The 19,442-nt window shown below is 41.1% G+C and overlaps 1 protein-coding gene across 3 annotated transcripts in view; it reads right to left on the reverse strand.

The window, feature by feature from the left end:
- CNTNAP2 (contactin associated protein like 2) overlaps nt 1–19,442 on the reverse strand; it is a 1,021,862-nt gene that overhangs the window by 24,520 nt on the left and 977,900 nt on the right. For all 3 annotated transcript variants that reach the window (XM_030970934.1, XM_030970935.1, XM_030970936.1), the window contains one exon: nt 1,522–1,752. In XM_030970934.1, coding sequence (XP_030826794.1) covers nt 1,522–1,752 — 231 coding nt within the window. The remainder of the gene's footprint in view (nt 1–1,521; nt 1,753–19,442) is intronic.

Here is a 19,442-nt window from a genome sequence, read left to right on the forward strand (position 1 = left end):
TTTTGCCAGCTTGCACTGAAATGAAGTGGAAAGAAAAGTAACCAAAAAAATTAACAACTAAAGCCCATTAGATGCACATGATTCACAGCAGCAGCAAGGAGTTCATGGCACACTTTTTAAATACACGAGCCAGTGAGGAATCCTTCAGAAAATGTGTTTATAGAAAGAGGAGTACAGACCACAACTTTCAGGTACAAACAGGCTGAATAATTCCAGAGAAAAAAAGGGACTACTAATTTACGATGAAAAAAATTAAGGTAGAAAAGTGCATGTTGTAAGTGGGGAAGAGACATACTGAAATCTTACAATGGCATGGCATGGCAGCAAGGAGGGAATGACAGGTTTTAAAGAATGATACTGCTTGTATAAATGTGTGGGATGCTCATTTACAAGGAGCTCTGTCTCTCCTTAGAAACAACTGCCCTACTTCTCTGCTGAAGAAGAGATGAAAGGAAATGCTGCAAGGAGTTCCTTGACACTGCAAGGAGAAAAAACCCTAAACAACAACAAACCAAACCAACCAACCAACCAAACACCCACAAAAAAACAAACCTCAAAGGTATGACTTTGACATGTACTTCTGAGAAAGACATATATACCCACCTCCTCTCATTTAAAAACTGGCATATGGATGCATCCCCAAACTCAAAGACTAATCATTATCAAAATCAAGTTTTTCCTCAAGCATTTTAATTTTATACCACTTCAAACAAGAAATTTGCTGGGACAGGTTCTAATTTATATTCTACAATTGAAATCAGAGTGAGGACAAAATGCAAAGGAGGCATCAATATATACCTGACCCTATAAATCTAAAGGTAAATGATACTCAAGAAGCAGAAGAGAGAAAAAATCCTCTAAAGTTAGCCACAATGTATATTTTCAGGGCCTGTCAGTCACAAAGCAGGGTGAGATTGCTGGGATCTGCAAATTGTTTTGGCTTCCAGCACTTTCAGCACAAGATGAGCGCCACCATGACTAATGGGATTTTCTATTAAACACGTCTCTACGGAAATTAGACATTTCAGAAAACAAAATCAGCACTTTACATAAATGCATTTATGCCTAAAATTAGATTTACTTTTTACTTTTTTTTTTTGGTATGAAGCTGACTGCAATATACTCACTTATTAGGAATACAGCATAAGAAATGTTATTGTACTTTATTTATATGTACTTGAAGCTTTTTGCTGACTACAGAGAAAGTGCTATCGCATCAGTTAGGTCAAAACTCAACATTTAAACAGCCTAAGAGTTACAGAAACAAAAAATAAAGCAGAATATTAGAAAAAAAAAAAAAAAAAAAACAAAATAAATGAAAAAAAAAAACTCCTCTGTAACTGCATTTAAAAGTGGTGGCAAATCTCTGTCATTCCAGTTCTGCATTTCCTACCGTGATTACAGCCCTAGAGTCACCTATCAATCACTTAGCTCTCATTTTTCTTTTCTTTACAGAGGAAGGCTGTAGGTTTCTTCTCAGAATTGCTCCAGTGAGTTAATGTGACACGATTGCCACCTTACCTGAGTCTAAGTGCCAGGGGTCGGTGGCGGCCGACATTGGTGGGATGGTGAGTGGAGACGCTCCGCAGTTGGATTCCACCAGTTCTCCTTGGATGTGGACGTGGGAGGAGGCGTTGGTAGGTCTCAGAGCGGCTTTGAGTGGAGCAATCTGGTTGAATTGGACTCTTGATAGGCAGCCAGTGAATCCTGGGGTGTTGTATTTATATATATCTTGGTCAATCTTCCCGATTTCTATGAGAAATTGAAGAAGGGAAAATATTAATCAATACAATTCATTGCTTGGGAAAGCACAACTGGTCTGAACACATTGATTCCCAGAGCTCAGTTCCCAAGTCCCTCTCTGAAGGAGACTGATATTGTGTCAGGTTTCTTTACATTTCATTACAGATTAAAGCTGGAAACCTTCAGGCCTTAACATGACTCGGTTTCACTGCCATGCTATCATTAAAATGAAAGGCTGGCCTGAAGGAGTCAGTGAAGGAGTCATCAAAGAACAAAAGGCCAGGAAAAAATTCTGAGAAGAGTATTGGAAGAGAAGGCAGAAGGCAGAGGGCAGAAGGACAGTCTTGACCAGGGTGCCTCCTGCCAGCTGAAGCCACTGCTGTGAGACATGCCCCTTCCTTAGCCCTGGCCTATTGCCCTCTTGGTTCTCCTGGCGGGGGGGGGGGCCGGACCACTTGTGGTCACTCCTGTCCCTCTCCTGTCTCCTCATGAGAAGACCAAGTGTCCCTTCAGCAGCAGACCAAAGGTGAAGGGACCTCCTGGGTTCCTTCTCCTAGGAGCCAAGCATTCCTTTGCCAGGGAGCTTCCCTTCACCAGCAAGCCATGTGTTCCTGTGGTCTGAGGTGGAAAACCATCCATCTCCAGCCTCCTTCCTTTATTCCCCTGCAGCGATGAGAGGGAGCAGGACCTCATCCAGGCCTGCTGAAGGCTGAGGGAGTTGACATCCTGCTACCAGTCACTTTACGGCTGTGGGCTGACAGATCAACTGAACAGAGGGCTGTGCCACCACTCTCTAAAACAGCTGTTGTCTGTCAAAGTTGCCCCCCAGGTAGCTTTCTCCCTCCTTAAACACCAGCTAAGATGACCCCAAAATCATGTAAAATGCCTTTACTACCCAGGAAACTGGCATGTGCTCCCAGCTGTTTGAATTCTGCCGGGACCTGTTGGAACAGCCTGAGTCACAACCAAATCAAAACTGTCCCCCTCTGTCAGCTGTCTGCATTAGAGGGGTATTAACATTTCAAAGCCTCACTGCAGGGTCTAATATAATATTTACATGACAGTGGGGAATTTGGCTTCCTTTCTTCTGTGGTAGCGTGGAGTGAATGAAATGGAGACATGGAAGCATCGTGTTTGTGCTGTATGAGGGACTATTGCTCCAGAGACACCAGGACACTTCCAGCCACCTTTCCCTTGGTCGTTGGGTTAATTCCTGGCCCTTGAAGTCACTGGAAAAAGTCATACTGAGCTGAGCAAAGAAGTAGAGGGATAGAGAGGACAGAAAAGAGGGAGCAGCACCACGTTATTCAAAGGCAACCTTTTCAGATAGGAGCAATGGTAAGCGTTGAAAATTTTGTTTTTTGTAGAAAAAAAAGGCTGTAAATTACAAGATTGTGTCATAAAAAATAAAGGAAAGAAGATAGAGGTGGGAAAGAAAAGCTTCTGAGAGGCGTGAAGAGGAAGTGGGAAAGGGCTTTATTTTAAGAGTTTGGGGTTAAATTGGGAACCAAACTACATCTGGGTTTGAATTTTGCTACAAAAAAAAAAAAAACCAACTAAAATTATTAGAAAATGCATTACAAACCTTTTGGAAATGTCTGTATTCAGTTCTAACCAAATCAGGAACAATTATATGAGGTCTGAGCTGTTCAGTATCCTTAAAAGCTATCATGATATATATGTCAGTGCTATATTCCTCAGCATACTGAGGGCTTGGCATCAGGGATACATACACAGAGTTCCAAGGCTACAAACCAGACAAACCATTTTATTTTTGGGGTTTACACTCTAAGCATGTAGTGTGAGAAAACGGGTGGAATAGGGTCAAATCTAGAGCTTGATTAAAACAACTTCTTGGTACTCATGGAATTAGCTATCTTTTCTGTCTTTGCAATCATGTAGGAATGAAAAACATGCAACATTTAAGTCCCCCTCATACCTATCACAACGGCACACAACAAAGATGGATAATCTGAAAATTACTTGCAATAAATCATTATACAATCAACTATACAGGAATGGATTTTCTAATCCCTGCATTTTCCCTGCTCTTTCTCACTTGAGAATGTCTTTTCTTTGCTAGTGCTTATCCAGCCTGTATTAATGCTACACATTTCATGAGCTGGCAGCAAGCAGTGACTGTCATCTCTGACAAAGTGGACACATCCTCAGGACTCAGATAAGGACTAGCTTAAATGCTTACCATAATTGTATTAGTCACAGCCAGCTCTCCTTTGAAAAAGTAGTTTGACCAAACCATTAGCAACACCTCCTTCAAAAATTTGATTGTAAGTAAAAAACCTCACCCCATGCATGTACATTTTCCATAATTAGTAGAAAAGCTGTACAAAAGCTAGTTCATGCATTTGAATGCTACCTGCAAACCACATTACTCAGACAAAGTTCCTTTCTGACCGCAATATTCACTCTCTCTTACTTCAATAAAATATTCATGGCATATTCAGTGAAGAGCTGCATTTTTGAATAATCCTTATAATCTAAGAAACAATTACAAGACTCTTCAAACACCGTAACCACTGTTGTTAACAGTTTAGTGATTTCACTCACATTTTGTCTATTCAGTGGAACTTCGTGCAGAAGCTAATAGCCTCCCACACACAATCCTGACTGACAAGAACAAAGATCCATGAATATGACTCTGCTAATTTAACAACTTCAGCGCCACGCTTCTCTAACTCAATAAATAAGCGATGGATACTAGATACTGAAAGAATTAAAAAAACAACAACAAAACTCCGCAACCTAACAATGCGCTTTGCTAAAGACCCACATTTTTTGTTTAAAACATTACACAAGCCATGGCTGTGAAAATCACCCCATGCAAATTTCCTGCCAGCTCACATCTCAGCAGTGCTAGAACAGTATAGATCAGCTTCCAGGACTGTGAACATGTTCCTGCCCCTGCATGTCCCTTGGGGCTCAGCACACCGATACCCTCTGATGTTAGGCCATTACACTTTGTTTCCCTGGGCATTTGAGCCTAATAAACCCATTCCTGGGAAGTGCAATGATTGAAAAATGAAATATGTCTTTGTTCTCATGACTAAAATTCAATTTTCTCTCTGTAACAAAGAGGGGAGAAAATCAAAAGATGATGACAATGACATTATTTAAAAAAAAGGAAATGTACAATGCAGCTACTTTGCATTATTCCAATTTTCAGCACATAAGCTGGTGGAAAGTCATATAAATATTGTAGCATACAGTATTATCATTACCCAGTAACAACATTTATATTATTGCTTTCAGATCGGATGCAATAATCTCCTGCTGGCAACTTTCCCTCAGGTATTTCTGTAATGAAAGACTGCAAAAAAGTCACTTATAGGCCCTTTTTCTACTTCAGCTGGTTTTAACCATATTCTGCCTTGACCACACAACCTTCTGAGGTGGGATGAAGGCCACAATTACACATGACCAGTCGGGTGAACCCATTCCAGCACAGATGCATTGTGGTGTACAAATCCTTAACACTAAGCATTCACACAATAATTATGCAACTGATCACCCACATGAATTAAACATTTTAAAAATCTATATAACGTGCACACAGTATGCCGAGAATCTCACAGATGTCACCCCATGTCTTGTGTGTTATCATTCAGTGAAGATGTCTTTAACATCAATTATTTGTTATTTCTGCTTTGCTCTTTCTTTAACAGGAAAAAGATGTAGGAATTTAATCCTTAGTTGCTTATTTTGATTTCAGCACTTATTTCTCATGATTGTGGCAGAAATGTGCCACATAGTGATGAGCATAATACTATTTCTCTCTTGGAAATTATGTGCCACTACTGAGGAACCGCTTCATCCACTAGGTGAAAAAATGCAAAGAGCATCTATTTTCAAGCATATTTCACAGAATCACAGAATATTCTGTGTTGGAAGAGACCCACAAGGATCACTGAATCCCACTCTTAAGTAAAGGCCCATATGGGGATCAACCCACAACCTTGGCACTATGTGCACCATGTTCTAAACAAGTAAACTTATCTCATCTGTGACACAATGCACCATTAATAAGTACTCAACATACTGAAATTGATTATTTTATGAATCTAGAAGAAAACTAGCAAAAATAAATTACATTGAGGAAAACATTGTGGCTGTACCAGCGCACAAGTGACAAATGTATAAGTATCACACAGCCATAATAGTCAATGTAATTAGGTTGTCTGGTTTTTAAGCCTTTTTGCCCTTACTACATTACCTGTAGGTGCAGCATTGTGGCTCTTGCCTAGGCACTATTAAAAAGAAACCAATAAACACTTTGATTCAGATTATTTCCCAAGCTGACCTAGTCAGCATGTGTCTGAGGAGCTACTTGCAGAAGTAGACACATCGCCAAATACACTTTTTATCTACTTTCTCTCCCTTTTCTGCTTTCCGTACTTACCCATTAAAAGATTTATAGAGAAGCTCAAAGGGCCATAGAGCTTCTAATAGCACAAGAAGTTACTGCACTGCTGGAGAGGTCTGGCTCCACTTAGTTCTACCATCTATTTTTTATATATTCTTGTAGAAACACTTAGAAAGGCAAGAAAAAACTGAGAGCATGATGTAGCAGAAAACAAAGATTATGTGTTTGGTCCCACAGCTCTGAGCAGGTTTTGCATAGATGAAGAACAGCTTCCTATTTATGTAAAGCTCCCTGTGTGAGGCTCCTAGAATGTTTCACACATACACAAAGCTCTGCAGCACAAAGCTGCACAATCCAGCACAGTACTGTGCCAAACCAGTACTGCTGTGCCACATGTGGAAAAGATGGCCTTGGACTGTTACCCATGGACCTTGGAAAGTGACAGAGGAGAGAGAACCAGCTGCCAGGGAAGTAAACCGACCAAACATGTTTTTATTAAATGCATGTACTGAGTATCTTCGCTCAATATCTTCTTGCTACGTAGCTGATCTGTGCATTTTTTTTTTCTTGATGGGCTCTCAAATGCATATCAATACAGAAAGTTATAATAAATTCTGAACCTTGAACAGTGTTCCTGACATATAGAGACCAAGACATCTATTTATAGTAAATTATGTTCCATTAGGAAGGAAATGTAAAAGAACTTGAAGTACAGTTTGTGAGTATGTATTACAATGTATGAAATAAATATCCTCCTATGAATTCCCCTGGAGTTTTCCAATGGACCCCTTCAAAATAGAAACAAGGCAAAACCAAGGGCACCTATTCCAGTTTAGCAAGGCTGTCAGTAAATGCAACAGCCATCTAGCTCTTCTTTCTTTGTTGGGTGTGGGAGAACTCTGCCCAAAGTAGCACGCGGGGGAGTAGGGAGAAATAAAGCTCTGTATACTGGTGTGATTTTGGTCTTGAGAGAAGATACCTTTTAAACAAAGTAGAGTCTCAGAAGTACAACCAAAGCCCTTTTCAATTCAATTTGCTAAAAAGACTACTTCTTACACAATTTACACAAGACATCATTTGAGTTTTGAAAATGGTGAAAAATCTAGCTGTTTGGATTTAGGACAACAACTCATTTATATGTGCCCATTTACTCTCAGAAACACGAGAGTTTTAATGATTCTGAAAGCGAGGAGCCACATCAGCAGTGGGAGAAGTTCAGCTTTGCCATATGGAGGCATTTCTGGCTAAGCCACCAGGCTGCTCTGCTATTCCACTTAAGAACAAGCATCCACTCAGTGGGTAGACAGAAGGTAATCCATTATCAATCTCCACAGCCCTTCTGCTAGTGGTACTAAATTGAACTTAAACTGTATCATATTTTAATAGACTGCACAGGTGAAATCACCAATTCAATTTAATGAACCACTAATTGCTTTGGGGTCAACATTAGCAATAGATTTTCTATTAGAAATAAAGTACCACATGCCCCCTTGTCCCCTGTACTCAGAAAGATACCTTGTTTTGTCACCCACTGCCCAAAGAGCAGCTCAATCAGCATCTCATGCATCTCTCCGTTATGGCGTCAGGCTCCACATAATAGAAAGCAGTTTAAACTCTGCTGAAAGGAAGCTATTGATTTCAAGAATTCACAGTCCACAGAGATTGCTAAAGTAGTTTCACTTCCTTGAAGCCCATGAGCCATTCAGTGCAACATCAAACTGCAGCTCATGCCAAAACTTGAGAACTGGCATGGTGTAAAAAACCCAGGAGAATAAATTAATTAGTGTGGATCCCAGACATCAGGAGAGCCTATCTGGGGTGACATATACGTGCTAGACCAAATGCACAGGGCTAAAAAGTCCATGTCAGGAGCAGTTACTACACATCCAAAAGAGGGATAACACCAGGGAATGGGAAAATGACAATCTGACACATTGTCTGGGTCTTCTGGTGAATATCCTCCAATGTGAAGAGGGATCATCTATAGGAATGTGCCCCCTGTTGACGGAGTGACAAAACTATCCTTTGTCTCCTTAAAAAGGAAAAAAGCCCAGAAGTTCTTTCCTCAATTAGGTAAAAAGACACTTCATAGGACCTGGGGGGCTTCACCTCAAACTTAAGGATAGCTAATTGGACAGAATCCAAAAAGTCCCACCCGGGCAATTTACTAGAAAAAGAAGAGAACAAAGGAACGAATTGCTTTTCTGAGGTGTTTTACCAGGAGCAAGAAGCTCTTGCACCTGACTCGGTTTTTCTCTGTAAAGAGTTTTGTTATTTTGCCTTTTATTAAAACTTTTCTGTTTCCAACACTACCACAGAAGCCGTCCTGCTGATTTTATGCTTTCTAAGGTAGCTGAGTTATCTTGGGTGTGATATAGATCTCTAAGAGCTTATGAGACCTGGCTCGAGGAGATCATATATCAATCATCTATTTGCTATCTGGCTGTTTATATCTCCTCTGTCCTAAGAGCAGCAATTTCTGTATAAAAAACCCAAAAACATGCTAATACCATTTAACTGTGTAAACAATGTGTGATTTTAGAGATGCTAAATACTCCCAGTACAAAGCAGAGAAGCTAAACTCTCAGAACTACATTTAATGAGCTGTACTTAATGTGAAACCTCAAGATGTATGGGGACTGAACTGAGCTACTGTAAAGGCTCTTCATGACCCTCAAATGTCCCTGGCTTTTAATTTCAGCCTCTGAAGGAAATTTCAGTAAGTGGTACAAACTAAGCATAAAACAAAAAATAGGGACTCTATTTTGTTCATTACTCAAAACTGAGCTAGTGCATGCTGCTTTCTGGACACTCGTACCAGTGGAACAAGATGGTCACTTATGGAGAACATACTCAAGGGATGCTGCGGGCACAAAAGGGTGAGCAGCCCCTGAAAATGGGCATCTGAGCTTCACAAGACCCAAGTGCAAATGGCTCCTTATGCAAAAATTAAAATCCTGGGCAGCAGATGGACCTTTTTAGTCCACAGGTCTGCAAGGGACGGGTGATATTCAGGTGCCTCCCCACCTGTCCCCTTCCCATCAAGTTAATACGGTAAATCTGCAGGTGGCCTCCAGCCCACAGTGTGTTGGGAAAGCCATCCTGTCACCCCCTCTTCTGGCACACATCATCTGTCCCCTTCTCCCTGCAACCATGATCAGATCCCGAAGTCAGAGGCCTCCAGATATGTCTGCAACTGATTGCTTTCCAGAGCCTTAAGGTTTCTCTCACAGTGTGGCCTTATCCTGTGACATGATCCTTCTGTGGCTATTTTAACTTTTGTTTTGTAAATTTATTTCACTTGTTGTAACCTTTCTGATTTCCTTTCATAAGATGCTATCCCTTGCATGGAATAATTTTGTTTAGATGGTTTATATCTAGACCAGCAACCTCACTGACTGTGCACTGACACAGTTATTTATGGTCTGTGAAGCACTGTGCCAGAAACAGAGGGATTTAACATTAACCCAGCAGTGTCAACCCACAATGTTGCACAGCATATGCATGGTGCTTTCATGTGCTGTCTGACATTCAAGAAATGGCCTTTCCACCGATGGTACAAGCAAGAGGAAAATTACTTATGAAGACTGTAACAGCTCAGTGCACATTTTAGTTGCACCAGCGGCTTTATGAGAATTGCCCAAACAAAGGCCATTCCTTTATGAAACATTTCTGACACTTTCTGCACAAGCTAAAAATCATTGAACTGGGTGAAAAATACACAGGATTAGAGAATCTGAGCTGGCCTGGAAGCTGTGCTGCAGCCCTGGAACTCTTCCAAACCCCAGTCCCTGGCAGAGGAGTTACGGCTTTCAGGTCATGCTGTAATAGAGACAGTAAATCACTGACATGAAATAGACTCCTATCAGGGTCCCATTATTGCAGGAATAATAAAGACTAGTGCTGGACTGCAGCTCCTCTGTCAAAAAAGGCACTGTGAAGAATGCTATGAAATGGAGATGTTATTTGACAGCAGCCTGTTTTCACATTGCCACAAATGCAAGGGGTTTGAGACCAAACAGGATGTTTTTTCCCTGTTCTTTTGTACTGATATAATTATTGAATGTTTCAAGATTTTATACTGGATGTATGATTTCTTGAAATCTTCCATTTTAAAATGTCGTGTGTTAGCCAACCACAGCTTTCATTAAGATATTCACACTGCTTTTTAACAAAAAGGGAATTAACTGATGCTGCAGGATTCTTAGCAATTGCATTATAAATGCCACAAATGTAAGGCCAAGAGTAAAACTGAACATCCTTTTTCCAAAGAAACAAGTAATTTTTCCACATTTTGCTACTGACTTGCTATATGACCTTGATCGAGCCACTTCAGATATTCATGCCAAACTCTGCCTCTCCCTCTTAGTAGAACACAGAAATTTCCCAGTTTAGATCTTTCTCAAGGTGTTTTGAGGCCTAAGTAAAAAAGGTATGGGCATTGCTTTTAAATATGAAAATAAAATGAAATACTTTTCTTTTAAACACACCTCAAACTTCTCATGACTTTGGAAAGGTGACTAATGGAGACAAAAGATTGTATGGCACATTTACATAGATAGAAAAGAAAGTTCTCCCAAGGGTAATAAAACAATGCAAAATCAGAGCAAAAGAGAAGAAATACTAAGTTTCTAGGGATCCTTTGTGGCCAAGGAACTATACCCAGCATGCAGATATCAGATGAAAGTCTTGAATTTGGCAGAAGCTTCCAAATGTTCCTGTTGCCATGATATTTTCTGAAAAATCCTTTTGCCAGGATTTTTCTCCTGAGAAGCTGAGAAGCCTCAGAGGAAAAGAAAACAATAATTGCTGCTGTGGAATGCAACAGGTGGATCTGTTTGCATGAGATTGGTCTCATGTGGTTGTTTTTAATTAATGGCCAATCACAGTCCAGCTGTCTCAGACTCTCTGGTCAGTCACAAGATTTTGTTATCATTCCTTTCTATTGCTTGCTAGCCTTCTGATTAAATCCTTTCTTCTATTCTTTTAGTATGGCTTTAATATATCATTTTCTTTTAATATAATATATGTCATAAAATAATAAATCAGCCTTCTGAAACATGGAGTCAAGATTCTCGTCTCTTCTCTTGTCCTGGGACCCCTGTGAACACCACCACATGTTCCCACTCGTGAATGGCTGCTGTGAGGCGTTCAGCTGGGGCCAGAATCTCAATGGGAGCAAACAATCAACTCTGTGCCAATGGGACCAAAATTCCCACTGGTTTTGTAGAAGGAGTTACCTCTCTGTACATTACCCATTATAACCAATGGTGAGAGCTAATATAGTAATTTCATAAATTTCTGTAGCATTCTATTCTCCTCTAGAGCACTGATCATTCTCCTTGGGCACCAGAGGCAAAAAGCTCAGGCTCTTGTTTAAAGGAGGAGTTACAAATGCAGGGAGAATTAAGAAGAAAGGCCATTCACCCAGATGATGACCTGAGCTGACAGAACAGAACACTAATATTGCTCACTCAGGCTGCACCACATACCTTGGCTAAAAACCCTCCTGGGAGCCGATGGAAATCTTTTGATTGAGAAGCAAAGTGCTCAGTACACAGGAGTTAAGCCACCAAGCAGCAGAAATCAGCAGTTCTCAAGGCAAAACTGTGTAAGAAGTATGACAGTTTGCTTCAAGAACAATTTTCTTTTTCTACCCCATCCTCTATCCTTTTGGCACGAAGCAAGAGCAATCAGATCATGGGTTGAGGGTAGCAGAAGAGCCACCACCAGGTGTTTCATCCACAACAAAGAACTAAAATGTTTCATCAGCTTTTTTTTTTTCCTGTAGGCAGGCACTAGGCAGAGTGAGAGGAAGTGGATGATGGGGGAGGAGAAAAAAATATAGACAAAGTTTCTTTAAAAAATAAAGACAAATTCAAATGACTGACAATATAACTAAATTTTGTCATCATAGATATCACTATGAAAAAAAGGGTTGTTATTACAGACAGAATATCCTCAGAATTAGCTGCTACCCTGTATTTTAGTAGAATTTATAAGCCCATTCTAATTTATGCTCATGATAAATAACCTTGACAGCATCCTTCATAACTCTTAGAGAAGGCTATAAAACACATACATTTTGCATTACTATGCAAAAGAAATATGCATAGTTTTATTCATATCATTTGTCTAAATGTGCTTGTATGTCTTAGGGAAGCTAGTTGCAACACAACACAGAAAATTCTTTTCAGGCCAGAAAGTAAAAAAAATAATCAAATAAGTCTTCTGCAGCCTGTAGTCAAATGTAATGTGTCTTGGCCAAAGTCCAGTGCATTTAGTTATACAGCGCTTTTGTTACAACTCTATTAAAATTAGGTAATTTCAGTCTTCCATTACTTTGCATTTTAATGGGTATTCTCCTATGACTACCTGCAAATGACCTCATAATATACTTTTCACTCTATATCACTAACCTCAAATATCTTAGTAAAACTGCAGTGTCATCAGAGTGGGCAGGCTGAACTTCCCTCTCTTGCCTTACTCCCCCCTTGCTCATCTTAGTCTCACTTGGAGATGGTAAAAATGCTAGAATAAGAAGATTTGAAGATCCATGGTATGCAACTAAAACTAGAAAATAATTTTTCAGTAGGATTTATTTTTATTTGTGTATCATTTATGCCTCATATTAACCTTATATAGTCATAAAAGTTGTTGAGGGTTTTTTCTTTTTTTTTAATAATTAGAAAGGTAAAATGTCTGTAATCTGTTAAGAAACCACTTTTAGGGATCTTAGTATCACAAAGATTATACTTCTTCAACAGTTTCACGTATTTTTTTTAACTTAATTTTGAAGAAATCCATTGCTATTGCACCTGTGATGTTGGATTTCAATCCAACATAATATATAAATAGAAGTTTTTTCTGGAACTGACATTTTTCAGAAGATATACATACTGCCACATTATGAATAAGTAAAGATGTTTTGAAGTAGTGGCAATTTTAATTCAGTTACCAAAAGCCTGAAAGTATCAAGCAAATGAAAAGCAGAATGACAGCGAGAATAAAAATGCTATAACTTAGTAGGTATTTTTTTCTTACATTTTCCTTCTCTTTGCTTTACTTCTTTATTAACTATTTAATTTTTCTCAGATCAAAACATCCATGTTTTTGTACAGACAACACCAACCTAGCTGTAGTACTGAAAACCATTTTAACAATTCAAAAAATACAAGTAGTAAAAAAATAGAAGGGAAAAAGAATTAATTCAGTTTCTTAGAAGCAATTTCTTTTATAGTTGGGTTTTTTCCCAGTATTGTATGCCTCACATTTGCAGCTGAACAATTTATATTTGAACAATCTCTATTATGTGCTTCTTTTCTTTGTTACAAGCATAAAATGCACTTTTGTATTTCCTCTGCCAGAACACGCTTATGTGTAATAAATTCGCTTCTGCAAAGTATTACTATTTGATGCACAAATTATCATAAAAATTTAACAGCCACATTAAATAGATCAATGCCTTATCTAGTTAATTGTTCTCCCTCAGAAATGAAAAGTGACTGATAATAGCTGATTCACAAGTAATAGAACAGCGTGGGGCATATAAAATGATCCTCTCCCAGAGCACCTTTTCAGCTTCCCATAAACATGGGCTTTAAACCTTTCTCAGATGAAGGTTGCATCTTGCCTTTTGCATTTAGCTACCAGAACTGTCTCCCATGAGCGTGCCCAGTCTTTTCAGAAACCATTAACACTGCTGACCTTCTCAGCTTCCCACAGCAGTGAGTGCCAGTGCTGAACTACTCACTCTGGGACAAACAACCTCCTGCAGCCTGGCAAAGGTAACTGAGGGTCTCAATTTCTTGTGGTTGAGAAAACCCCTGCACACCTCCTCCACTACAGGACTGTCCTGCATCAAAATCTGGGTGGACCAACTACATCAACTAGAAAGACAGCTCTCAATCTCTGGTTTAAAAGAAACCTTAATGAACTTCAGTTAAGAGTGTCAAAGCTCAGCATAAGACCCTCTTCACCATTAGGCAGTGGAAATTATGATTTCATAAAGAATCAAATGTAAAAGTATTACACGATGATCTGGAAACCAAAAATGCTTCCTTATTCAATAAATACACTGAAGATGATAGAAATAGGTGCAGTTTGATGCCAGCCAACAAATTTCACTCCATGAGAAACAGTAAGGAATATATATAGTTAAACTGGACCTTTATTGCTTTTGAAATCACATCCAGAATATTACATGCCAGGCATGCTCAGTGTACACAGCTTTTTCAATTTCTATGATCTGCTCATCCAGAGTCTTATTCAGCAGGTAATGATAACAGACATTTTGACAAAAAAGACGGAGCTGGGTGATGATGGACAAACCTGAGGAGACAACATGCACGGACTAACTCAGCAATTATCTTTGCATCTCATCAGATGGTGTAAACTGAGTACTTCTAGGTGGGCTAAACCAAACCGTACACTATCAATATGCTTTATCATTATTGTTACATTGCATCCAAGCAGGGAATGATGTGCTGGAATAGTATCTGAGGACACAATGCCATTTGCAGTATAATGGCTTTGTTAACAGCTATAGCATGTGCTCCCACCCAAATACAGAAGCAGAGCTCTGGGTGTTTCACATCCCAAAAATAACAATTATTTGGAGGGATAGGTAAACCTTTGATCAAGCTGCAATAATAATAAATTTAAAAATATTGGAATTCTAGGATCTTGTTATGCTTGCTCCAGCAGACAAATGCATTAAAATAAGACATTAAGTTCAAGATGCTATACTGATAAAATACTGTCATTTGCCTAATTTTCTTCAGTGTTATACACGATTAAACACTTCGTGTCGCGTCGGCTGGATCAGACAGCAGACATGCCTAACACAGGACTGCTTATTAACTTGCTTCTTTTACAACCACATCGTATAAAAAATAAGAAAAAAACTTACAGGTGGATCGCAGCACCAGCGCCAGGAGACGATCTAAATCAGATCGCCCTTCTTCGTCCCTTCGAGCCGCCCCTCTCTCCTCCCCCAGCTCCCGATTCGGCGGAACCCCAGGCAGGACAAGGTCGGGAATCCCCAAACCCCAGTCGGGCACCTGGGCCCCGCCTCCCAGCTTTGTTCCAGAGGCGCCAGAGGTGCGCTCACCTGCTCCGCCGCCGGCTGCCGGCTCCCGGCGCACGCTGCCGCGGGACCGCGTCCCTCCCGCCGCCCCTGCGGCTGCGAACGGGCGCCAGCTCCTCACAGGAGTGTCCCCTCCCGGCAGGACGAGCCTCCCGCCCTGCCCGCCCCGGTACCTGCGCTGCGGCCGGCGCTGCCCGCCGGGCGCTCCGCGGTCCGGCCGGAGCTGCGGCTGCAGCGGCGGCCCCGGCCCCGCACGGCGCGGCTGTGGCTGCGGGGCGAGCGGCGCAAAGCGCGGAGCGGAGCCCAGCGCAGCTCCCGGCCCCAGCGCTGCGGGCGGGAATACACGGACTGGATCCACAGGGGGAGTGGGCGGGGGCGCCGCGGGGTCCCGGGCCTCCGAGAGCCCGTGCCGCTACAAGATGCTGCTCGGCATCAAGAGCCGGTGATGTTAAATAGGGAAAATGTGGCTGAAGGTCATTATTTTGATAAGTTTTGAACGGTACACGGTAAAAAATATATTTGCTTTTAATTTATGCACATAGAAGAGTGAGATGACTGCTCTTGCTCCCTTTTCAGATGGCAGAAGGGAGAATAAGCATCCTGCGTACAGAGCACTAGAAGAAGAAGAAGGGGTCAAAAATCCATCTATTAGCACAGAGATTATGAGACCACCCATTATTCATCTATCTCTGTCATCCATCTAATACAGAGATTTGATGCCATCTATTATCCAGCTATTTGCACGGACATTATGAAACCTCCTCTTCATTCTCTCCACTTGGTCTCACAAGTGCTCCTTGCTCTCTCCTCCTCTTCCAGATGCACCACCACCTTCCTATCTCCATCCCTGCTCCATCACTCATGCTACCAAATGGAGAGAGAGTCCTTGGAGGGAGGGAGGGAGGGAGGGAGGGAGAAAGGCAGAAGAAGCCTTTGGGATTGGCATAAACTCTGAAGAGACAACAACAATTCAGGCTACAGCTCGCTTGGAATGGCTGGGCTTGGCCACTGCTGTCTGCTGCTCTTGTCTGTGAGCCCCACTGTGGAGGCAGATGCTGCATAGCTTGAGGGGAAGGAGGCTGCCAGCACTGACTCAGGCCAAAAGTATCACTGCAGCCAATAAAATGCACTGGTCAGAGGGCAAATGGGGCCTGCTCAGCTTTTTCCCCAGTGAGGAGCTAGAAATGAATGAGTAGAGCAAAAAAATTTAGCACTTAACCATAAATAGGCATTTAACCAGAAATGAGAATAATTGATCTTGGAGGAACCAGGATAAAGGAAATGTAGGACCAGAGTCTTGGATTACAAGTTGTACAAGTTGTCGCTCCAGAAGTAAAACAAAAGATAATAGAACCTTCAGCAGGACCTCATCTAAGGCCTTTATTCAACTAGCATGGTATCACAGTTAGTCACATCAATTTAACTCACAACTTCAATTTCAGTATCTTGTCCTTGTCCTGGAAATTTCTATATTGTCCAGAACATCAAAACTTTCACGAAGCCATGGCTGAATCATTCATTACTTACTACTAGAGAAACAGCCAAAGTCTCTGAAATAGTTTAGACAGAATATTTTTCAGATATATTCCAGAAGAAAACAGTTGTTTCTTCTTTCTGTATTTCCAAAGATACAGTATTGCTTACATATTCTTGGTGAGTTTTTTTTTTGTTCTATCTTTTCCTGTGGGTTAAAAGTGGAACACTCATTTAAAGCACAGTTTTGAATGTGAATTATAATTTATAAGTGTTTTGTAAAAGGAGTCTCTTCAATATGATCTGTTTCCCTCCCCTCTTACTTGCACTGTGTCAGTAAGGATGTGTCTTGAGGAGTGTTTGCCAGAGCATTTCATTAACCAGCACATGCACCAGCAGGTACTTTCCTCCCTAAATGACCATAACGTGTCCATATATTTAAAATTCCATGATGCTCAGCTCTTGAGTAGAAACTCTGAGAGAAAATAACAGCAGCTTGACAGAGGGGCTTTTTCCTGTTTGGATTTATTAAATGATAATGTAGAAAAATGGAGGGCTTTATTGAACAGAACTGGCATTGACTGTACATGCAATCTATGTATTTCTTTGGAGAGTGCAATCTGAGATCTGTAAACCAGCTGTCAGCACCATTTTACTGAGGTCCATTATTATGGTTGTTCTGAACCAAGCCAGGTTTGATGTAATAAAACGGGATCCTGTTCTGCACAGGCACACAAAGTCTTGTTCCGTTGTAGTATTTCTCACAGAAAACTCTGAGAGCTCCCTCAGTCCCCTGCAAGTAATGCATGAGCCTGCTAATTTTTGTAAAGGAAAATTAAACCAGTAAATGAGGAATCTCTAACTGGTGAATGGTCATTTGTAATAATTCTAGCCGAGACAATATGCAATTTGTGTGAGCAGTAGTTCAACCTTAGGTAGTGAAGGCACTTCCAGCTCAGCAATGAGCTGAAAGATCTCTCAGCATGGCAGTCTGCAATTTAGAGATGTTCAGACTACATCGAAATGAGCTGGCCCAAGTACTAGAAGCAGTTTAGCTGCAGAGGGACAAAATTCAGTGCAGGGTATTTATTCCACCTTTAGCCAAGGAAGACCCTGCCAGAATCAATTTTTAATTGCCTGTATTCATAAGCTCAGAATCTGAGATATAAACAACAGGAATGGAAATTTCTCACTTATAATTACATTCTTGGAGACAATTTGCTTGACAGGAATGTTAATTACAGAATGTTGAGGGCAGCTTGGTAGGGAAGAAACACATCACTGGTGGATTGCTGTTGGTGAATAACTTAAACCAGCATGATCTTAAATGTAGGTGTCCCAACATGTTTGCTAATGAAGTTAATGAAAAGGGGGTAATAGGCATGTCTGGTGTGTGTGAAAAAAAAATGCCCTCATTCTCATTTCCTAGAAACTTCAATTTGGAATGCTTGTGCTGGGATCTCGTGCAGCCAGTAGTAGAGCATCATTAGATTATTGAATTTTTTTCCCTAAAAATTTTACTGACTATGACATAAGGTAATTAGTTTGGACTTCATTATGATGAGAAAAGAGGATTTAATCACTGGCCTGGAAGATGGTGGTTGCCTAGGGACCAACAATCATAACCTGATTATGTTCAATATCTGATGTATGTGCTTTAAAAAGGCTATCTGGTCATAGCTGAGGGAAATAATGAACAGCAGGGAGAGGGAGGAGAGACAGGAAGAACTCCGTGGATGGAAGTGGATGTTAAAGAGCAGGTTGTATCTCAAAGAACAAGGTTCCACACTTTATGTTTGTTTTTTATCAAGATGTGACAATTCCTTTTAATCAGAAAAAAACTGCCAAGTAAAATCAAAACCACACATCAAGGATCATTACTGGGACCAGTACTGAAGATACTATTTAACATCTTCATTAATGCATTAATAAATGAATGTATCCAGTGTCTCTTCAGCAGATTTGCAGATGACACCAAGCTGAGTGGTGCAGTTTACACACCTGAAAGATGGGATGGCATCCAGAGGAACCTGAACTAGCTCAAGAAGTGTGCCCTTAGGAGTTCCATGAGGTTCAACAAGACCAGGGTAAGGTGCTGCACCTGGGTTGGGGCAACCCCAATACCAGCACATGCTGGGGGATGGACAGATGGAGAGCAGCCCTGGGGAGAAGGACCTGAGGGTGCTGCTGGATGAGAGGCTGGACATGACCCAGCCATGGGCACTCCCAGCCCAGAGACACAAACGTGTCCTGGGCTGCCTCCAAAGCAGCGTGGCCAGAAGGGTGAGGGAGGGGATTCTGCCCCTCTGCTCCTCTCTGCTGAGACCCCACCTGCAGGGCTGCATCCAGCTCTGGGGTCCCAGCACAGGAAGGACATGGACCTGTTGGAGTCAGTCCAGAGGAGGGCCACTAGGATGATGAGTGGGGTGGACCACCTCTCATACAAGGAAAGGCTGAGGGAAATGGGTTTATTCAGCCTGGAAAAGAGAATGTTTTGGGGCAACCTAATTGTGGCCTCCCACAAGAAAGATGGAGAAAGACTTTTTACAAGAGCATGTGCTGACAGGACAAGGGGAAATGGCTTCAAACTGAAAGAGAGTAGGTTTTGATTCAGTAATAGAATGAAATTCTTTGCTATGAAGGTGGTGAGGCACTGAGACAGGTTGACAGAGAAGCTAAGGGTGCCCCACCTCTGGAAGTGTTTAGGACCAGGATGAATGGGGGTCTGAGTAACCTTGGCTAGTGGAAGACGTCCCT

Source organism: Camarhynchus parvulus, chromosome 2, assembly GCF_901933205.1.
Source record: "Camarhynchus parvulus chromosome 2, STF_HiC, whole genome shotgun sequence".
Taxonomy (NCBI): domain Eukaryota; kingdom Metazoa; phylum Chordata; class Aves; order Passeriformes; family Thraupidae; genus Camarhynchus; species Camarhynchus parvulus.